At 42.3% G+C, this 8,632-nt stretch overlaps 1 protein-coding gene across 1 annotated transcript in view; it reads right to left on the bottom strand.

The window, feature by feature from the left end:
* Positions 1 to 121: 121 nt before the first annotated feature.
* The window catches only part of LOC123510270 (glycine dehydrogenase (decarboxylating), mitochondrial-like), an 18,871-nt gene continuing 10,360 nt past the window's right edge, over positions 122 to 8,632 (bottom strand). Inside the window, 12 exon segments of the mRNA XM_045265255.1 lie at positions 122 to 1,536; positions 1,714 to 1,859; positions 2,519 to 2,626; positions 2,894 to 3,011; positions 3,141 to 3,230; positions 3,705 to 3,728; positions 3,730 to 3,853; positions 4,448 to 4,593; positions 5,076 to 5,192; positions 6,035 to 6,236; positions 7,477 to 7,661; positions 8,075 to 8,260. Coding sequence (XP_045121190.1) covers positions 1,411 to 1,536; positions 1,714 to 1,859; positions 2,519 to 2,626; positions 2,894 to 3,011; positions 3,141 to 3,230; positions 3,705 to 3,728; positions 3,730 to 3,853; positions 4,448 to 4,593; positions 5,076 to 5,192; positions 6,035 to 6,236; positions 7,477 to 7,661; positions 8,075 to 8,260 — 1,572 coding nt within the window. The 3' untranslated portion in view covers positions 122 to 1,410.

Genomic DNA, 8,632 nt, shown 5'->3' with positions numbered 1-8,632 from the left:
TAAGACCACTATTCTATTGATGAGGTCATGCACTAGAGTTCCTTAGCGTTAGTAAGTCCAGTGCCACTCGTTGATGAAGAGGTCACAGCTGTACAGAACTGAAGGATGAACGACAACTCAATGAGCTTCCATAACCTTTATTCATTGTGTATTGTGCAGCTCAAATAAATGGAAAATAAAAGGTTCATACATAAAATTAGTTCAGTGCATCAACTTTCAGAAAAAAAAAAGAAAAGTAGAAAAAGCAGCATTTGATTTGATTTATGCTAATGAAAAACTTTGATCCTTTAACATTGTCCTCTCTTTAGCACTACAGAAATTTTCAGTCTGGTTCTCATGGGTATTCTTTTCTTCTCCCCTAAGCACAGTCCTTATCAAACTAAAGAATCATGAAAAACCCTTGAAAACATCCTTGAGCCTGTTACTATTAGGGAAGGTCCGACAGTGCAATGTTTGAGAATGCATCCCACTTTCATTAATGTTAAGGTTTGTGGGGAGAACTTACCAAGTGTTCCTCAGTGCTGGGAGTATTGATTGCACACAGCCTTACCTTACTGACTATGAACGAGTCTTGACAACTGATCAGAATAAATGTGAGTTGTATTAGTCAACATTAGATTGCATAATATGTAAATGATATTCTCTCTCTCTCTCTCTCTCTCTCTCTCTCTCTCTCTCTCTCTCTCTCTCTCTCACTGATATTGTCTTTTAAGCTTTAGATCCTATATTTACTGTATATTTCTATAGTTTTATATATGCATACACAAGTTTGTATAATCAAGATGTATACATTTTTTAGAGAATAGTGCAATATATATACCAAGTGCCTACACACACACACACACACACACACACACACACACACACACACACACACACACACACACACACACACACACACACACACAGAAGGAAGGTGTTAGGAGTAGAAAGGAAGGAAGGAAAGGAAAGATGGAAGGAATAATGGGAGAGAAAAGAAAGAAAATGGAGGGGATTCTAGATAAGGACTGAAGGAAAGACAACATAAAGAAGCTGTCAAGACTGGAGATTAAGGAAAGAAGGAAGAGGAAGTACTGGGGAAACAAAGGATGATAAACATAGCATTACTTGGAGAGGAAGAAAAAGATTTTAGAAGAGCACTGAAGAAAGAAAAGTGGAGAGGATGATAAGAATAAAGGAAGACAGGAAGCTTTAGCACTGAGAAATGAAGGAAGGAAGATATAACACTAGATTGAAAGGAAAGGAAGGGATAATTGAAAAAGGTACTGGAAAATGAAGGAAAGAAGGAAGATACATTTTATAGAAAGGAAAGAAGTGAACTGGAGGAAGATAACAGGAAGGTACTAGGAAACAAAGGAAGGAAGGGAGATGGACATGTGTTAGGAGCTCAAGTGTGTGACTCTCCTCTCATCACTGGTCGTAGGGTGAAGTGTAAGCCTCCATGGGGGGACACGTGCACACAAGGTTGCGGTCACCATAGATGTCGTCAATCCTTCCTACCGTTGGCCACCACTTCGATTCAGGACGGATGAAAGGCTGGGGGAGAGGAGGACAAAGACACAAGTTAATAAAAAAGAACCACAGAGAGTAACAGTCTGGCATATCTGAAGGAGGAAGGTGAAGGGACATGAATGATTGCCCGAGTCACATAACACTGTATAGTAAAGACAGGAAAGGGAATGTTAAGTTAATGTGTCAGTTAGGCCTACTCACAGCAGGGAAGGCAGCCTGTTCTCGAGTGTAGGGTCGGTCCCAGGTGGAGCTGGTGACAGTGACCAGTGGGTGAGGTGACATGTTGAGCGGGTTGCATTTGGGATCACTACGTCCTTCCTCCAGGTCACGGATCTCCTGGCGAATCACTGAAACCGAGAGGAGCATGTGAGAAAGTGTACTGGGTGAACAAACTGTGACAAGGATGTGAGTGGATCAGCATGAGAACACACAGACCAGAGGGATCTTTAAGGAATGGTACTATAAAGTGGCTCCTGTGTCTCGGTCTGAATGGTGTCCCAGGAAATGCGTGGCTGTTAGATCTTGAGGAAAGTCATAGTCAACCTTGTCATAAGTGTGCTGATCAACAGAAAACAAGTATTATTCAATTATATCATCAATAAGCTGCAATTGTTTTGAATCCAGGAGACACTTTAGAGTAAAGGAGAAAAGGACAAATATAGAGATCATTGTATAACTCAAGCACAGCAGACTAGAGTAAAGGGAAAAGAGAAGCAGATCAGAAAGATGTTGAATAAATAGCATATGGAGAGAAGAACACATCTATGATGAGAACTACCAGGATAAGAAACAGAATAAATGATAAAAGGGACTGGATTAATCTGAGTACAAACCCTGAGGCCTGTAAGCAAGCACAGCACCACAGACACCCATAACTAATCTAGCACGTAATGAATAACAGAGTAAGGAAATGAAGAAAAGAACCAATCAACACCTAGCAGTTATTCCTAGCAGAGTAGCAGTGACGAGGCTTTTATAGAAGTGTTGATGGATAAGCAATACTCACTCAACATTGCATCACAGAACCTATCAAGCTCCCCTTTGTCCTCAGACTCTGTAGGCTCCACCATGAGACTCCCAGCCACCGGCCAGGACATGGTGGGGGCGTGGAAACCTGGCGGAGGAAAGGAGTGTAGTGGTAGGAGTGGTGATGCTTATAACACTGAAAATTGGAGTAGACACTGTGTAGGTATGTGAATATAACAGAGGACACTGTATTCCTGTGTAGATGTATTACAGGGTGAAGATTCTGATGGAGTAACTTACTTTCTCTGTCTTAACTAATGTCATGTAGCAATGTGTATACAGGGAATGAAGAAGAAAAGGAGTAATATTGACAAATGGAACCAGGAGTAGAATAGATAGAAGCATTCTTACACACCATAATCCTGGAGACGCTTGGCAATGTCTGTCGCCTCAATGCCCGCTGTCTTCTTGAACTCCCGCATGTCCAGAATAAACTCGTGAGCCACCAGGTCATTGGAGCCACGGTACAGCACCTGAAGGAGGCCACAGAGAGAAGGTTGTGAAGAAAGACATACATACTTCTGCTCTTTCTGGTTCTCTGGTTCTCTTATTGACTAGGAAAGCAGTAGAAGTCACAAAACGAAGAATTCACTGGTGTTCACCTTGTAGTCTTTCTCCAGCCTCTTGGCCATGTAGTTAGCATTGAGGATGGCCACCTGTGTTGCCTCTCGCAGTCCCTTCGGCCCCATCATCTGCCGGAAAAAAACACATCGCTCTCTCAAATCAGTGATCTCCCTCACGACACATACAGCGTGACCTTACTGGAGAGAAACTTATCTTGAAATCAACAGGAGGAAATAAGGATGATGAGGAAGAAAAGAATGAAGGAAAAAAAGAAAAAGAAAGATAAATGGAGTAAGAATAATGAGTAGTGCTGAAGGAAAAAAAAATGATAACAAAACACACACACACACACACACACATAGATATTAACCTCTTCAGTACCATGACATGTTTTCATATTTATGTGTGTCCAATTTGGCAATTTTATACAGCTTTGGAGACTTACGTGGGAGATTAAAATAGTGAAGACTTTGGCCATTAACCTTCTGACGTCCATGCACCCTTACTAATGTCAATAAAATCATCTAATAAGACCAATTATTCATGATAAATGTGCATTCTAGTAATGGAGGGGTTAAAGATTTGATTCCATCTCTTCTCACCTTGACATAGGCCCAGGAGATAGGGAAGAATGGCAGCAGAACCGTAGGGAGCAGCAGACACCACACCAAAACTGCGGGCTCTCTTTTGCATGAGGGCCATGGGATCAATGATAGGGTGGCTGGGCAGGTATGGCTCCAGGTGACGCTTGCTGGCAGTGAGAAGAGAGCCAGGTGAATATAAACAAGAAATCTGTTTGTGTGTGTATGTGTGTTGTTAAATGGTTCTTGTGTCCTTTATGTGAGTGAGAAGATAGCCAGGAAAATGTAAGCAGGAAATCTGTATGTGTGTGATATTAAATGCTCCTTTGTGTCCTTTATATAAGTGAGATGACAGTCAAGTAAATATAAGCAAGAAATTTAAGTCTGTGTGTGATGTACATTGCTGACTCATATATAAAGACATGTAAGAAAATAATGTAGAGTTTATATGCTGGTACAAACTGAAGTACTGATGCATATACCCTTGAATACCACAGAACTAATAGAGCAAACGAGAGAGAGAGAGAGAGAGAGAGAGAGAGAGAGAGAGAGAGAGAGAGAGAGAGAGAGAGAGAGAGAGAGAGAGAGAGAGAGAGAGAGAGAGAGTTCTTTTCTAGGTTCCAAGGTGATAGAAAAAAAAAAGAAGCTGTAACAACAAAAATAAATGCTTAAAAAGTTACAGATGGGGAAGGGAAGAGATTACGTAGCAGTAAAGACAGAACTGACTACTGGAGCTTGCATGACTACAGAAGAACTTGACTCACACTCCTATCGGCCCCATGCCAGGTCCTCCTCCTCCGTGTGGGATGCAGAAGGTCTTGTGGAGGTTCAAGTGAGAAACATCAGATCCGATATCTCCCGGCCGGCACAAACCAACTTGGGCATTCATGTTGGCGCCATCGAGGTAAACCTGTTAGGGAGAGTGTGTGTGTGTGTATGTGTTCAGTGAGTTTGAGTCAATAATTCATTACATTATACTTTATCAATCCACAGTTATGCAATGTTTGTGTGTGATATATGATAAATGATACAGAAAATTTACATACACTGGAAAAAAGAAAGAAAGATTTGAGTCCATAATTCCTAACACTACATATACCAACTCCCAGAAAGTCATGTAATAGATCAAAGTGATGCATGGTAAATAACTGAAACCTTACACATTTTTCTTACATCAACAGTGACAGAGAGAAGGGGTAGCAGTGAGTAGTGTACAATGGATGAGGTGAGAGGGAGCACTTGAAAACAGCATGGTGAATAACTGAAACCTTCCACATCATATTTTAGAAAGAAAAGATGTGCTAATTTCTTACATCAACAGTGACAGAGAGAAGTCTTAGCAGTGAGCAGTGTACGATGGGTGAGGTGAGATGAAGAGCCCGATAACGTTACCTGTCCTCCAGCATCATGCACCATCTGGCAGACATCCTTCACGTTGTCCTCAAATACACCATTGGTCGATGGGTAAGTGATCATGAGACACGCCAGCTGCTTCTCATGCTTCTTGATCTGCAGGTGAACAGCAGGTCAGTCTGTATCTTCTCCCATCGTGACAACTACAGCGCCAAATTTGATGATACAGAAGATATATATATATATATATATATATATATATATATATATATATATATATATATATATATATATATATATATATATATATATATATATATATATATATATAAACTAATTTGGATTTGGTACCTTTAACCCCTTCAGTACTGGGATGCATTTTTACCATGAGTTTGGGTGTGATTAGGCAATTTTATTAACATTAAGAAGGTTCAATGAAGGTCAGAAGATTAATAGCCAGTCTTCACTATTGTAATCCCACATAAGTTTCTGAAGCTGTAGAAAATCATTGACTAGTATGCCGAATAAATATGAAAATGTGTCCTGGTAATGAAGGGGTTAAATCAGTCTCTTTCTTGTGCTGCTGCCACATGACACTCTAACAATGCCACAACCAGCTATTTAGGAGTGAAATGTATAAAACAAGAGCTAGCTGGCCTTATCTGGCAACACTGATTCAACCCATACCTTCTCCCAGTGCTAACCATCAAGCAGTCCATCAAAGTCTGCAGCATAGCCTAACAACTAATGTTTTGAGTCAATCCATACCTTCTGCCAATGCTAAAATCAATCTGTACCTTCTTCCAGTGCCACAAACCATCAAGTAGTCAATCAAAGCCTGCTGCAGAGTTATAATCATCTAATAACTAATGGAACTTTAGTATATCTAGCATCTATGAGTCAATCCATACCTTCTGCCAGTGCTACAATCAATCTGTACTTTCTCTGTAGTCAATCATGGTCTGCTGGAGAGCTATATACATCTAACCAGTCCTCACCTTCCCCACCAGATGGCCCATGTCAATAGACCCATCCTTGTCCACATTGACAGGCTCCACTTTCATGCCAGCCATCTGAGCAGAGGCCGGGTTGGTGCCGTGGGCTGAGGTGGGGATGAGACACACGTTGCGATGGCCCTCCCCTCGTGCGTCAAGGTAGGACATGATGGCACGCAGCCCGGCGTACTCACCCTGGGCACCACTGTAGGGGAAGTAGTCTTTGGTGGAGAGTGAAGAAAGTATAAGTTTGGGTGACTGCAGGAGTTCTATGGAGGGTGGCTGTGAGGGAAGAAGTCTTTAGTGGACAGTGAAGAAGGTAGAGTAAAATCTTGGGTGACTGGGAGTTCTTTGTGAAGGTAACTGTGGGGGAAGAGGTCTTTGATGGAGAGTGAAGAAGGTGGAGGAAGTGAGTGAGGAAGGGAAGGGTGCCATGGTTGTTTGGGCAATGAGAAAAAAAAGTGGGTGTTCTTTAGGTCAGACTGAGGAAGAGAGTAGAGTGCAGGTTCCTTGTGAAATGGAATACTGTGAGATAATAAGACTGAATTACTCACACAAATACATCTGTGAACTAGAAGAAGAGACGACAGAGACAAGAAATAATACAAACTAAAGGGAAGACCATTATAAAGAAAGGAACAGAATTTCACTTAACTCCTGGACATAAGAAGTGAGAGAGACAAGAAACAACCACAAATTATAAAAGAAACTAAATCAACTACTAGACAAGTCCTCACTCACTTAAACACAATACAGAAGCAGGCTCTTTTGAATACTTTATAAACATGCTGACACACACACACACAGGTAAATGGAGATATGGAGACAGGACACTATGAGTCCTGCTTGAACCCTGTACAATACAACTAGGTAAATACACACACACACACACACACACACACACACACACACACACACACACACACACAGAGTTTGAGACTTGGAACAGTTTGAGTGAGGAAGTGGTGTCAGCAAAGAGTGTGCATAGCTTTAAAGAAAAATTGGATAAGTGTAGATATGGAAACGGGGCCACACGAGTGTAAAGCCCAGGCCCTGTAAAACTACAACTAGGTAAATAAACAGACACACACACACACACACACACACACACACACACACACACACACACACACACACACACACACACACACACACACACACACACACACACACACACACACACACATGCACAGATATTTGGGCGTGTCTCCTTTCACGTGTAGCCCCTGTTCACCCAGCAGTGAGTAGGTACAGGATGTAAATCGAGGAGTTGTGACCTTGTTGTCCCGGTGTGTGGTGTGTGCCTGGTCTCAGACCTATCCCAAGATCGGAAATAATGAGCTCTGAGCTCGTTCCGTAGGGTAACGTCTGGCTGTCTCGTCAGAGACTGCAGCAGATCAAACAGTGAATTACACGCACATGCACACACACACACACACACACACCTGTTGGGCTGGAAGGAGATCTTGTCATAGCCGGTAATCTCACACAGGTCTTTCTCCAGCTCTTCAAACAGGAGGCGGTAACCCAATGCCTGCTCCTGGGGGGCGAACGGGTGGATCTCGGTGAAGTGGGGGAAGCTGCACGGCATCATCTCGGTAGAACTGTTGAGCTTCATGGTGCAGGAGCCCTGGGAGACACACGGAACAGCTGGAGGTACTGGGAGGAGTGTGTGTGGAGAAAAATACATTGTGAGGACCCTGGGTGGAGTGGTGGAGACTGCCAAGAGTGGACAGTCTGATTGAAGTGGAGAATTCTTATTGGTTAACTTAAGGTAGTCTATCCTTGATCCCTTAGTCTGTGTGATTGCTCTACGGCCACGCTTGTTCTGTTTTTAAATGTCACTGATGTTATGTAGGTGTGGGCTTTCACTTTACCTGCCCAGCTCATCCCCATCTAGTCTATTCTCGCTCCCTTAGCCTGTGTGATCAATCTAGAGCCATGCTTGTTCCTTGATTTAAATGTCACTGATGTTATGTAGGTGTGGGCTTTCACTTTACCTGCCCAGCTCACTCCTTGCTAGTCTCACTCCCATCTGCTCACCAGGGGGATCATGGAGTGCACCAGGGAGACATCCTTGTTCTCCAGGATCTTCATGTAGCGCACCAGCTGAGTCTCTGAGTGGTGTGTGTTGAAGATCGGGTGTGTCAGGAACTCCGAGGTGCGTTTGAACTGTGTGTTGGTCAGGTGTTCCGGTGGCAGTGCTTGGTCTCCTATGTGTTTAGTCACCTGAGGGAGGAGATTCAATTCCAGTAGATTCAGCTAAGATACAGTTGCTTAGTATGAATTTTCCTATGTTCTTATGCTGGAAGTTAATTTGAGGAATATTCAGGTAAGAAACAGGTGACTAATATGCATTCCCTCATATTCTAAAGGCAGTGTTTGTCTCTGAAGTGTTAGATCACCTGAGGAAGGGAGTTTTAATAGATTCAGTTAAGAAATAGTTACTTAGACTAAACTATAAACAGGAAATTAGATGCTGGTATTCTTTTATTAATGTTAATTGATCTCATTATCTCTTGTCTTCCATAGTTATCTTTAGTTTGAACAAGAATTCTCAACTGCACTGTCTTCTTAAACCAATGACCTCAACATGCCACT

Source organism: Portunus trituberculatus, chromosome 28 (genome assembly GCF_017591435.1).
Source record: "Portunus trituberculatus isolate SZX2019 chromosome 28, ASM1759143v1, whole genome shotgun sequence".
Taxonomy (NCBI): Eukaryota; Metazoa; Arthropoda; class Malacostraca; order Decapoda; family Portunidae; genus Portunus; species Portunus trituberculatus.
The sequence above is the reverse complement of the archived record's forward strand: the minus strand, read 5'-3'. Positions and strand labels throughout refer to the sequence as shown.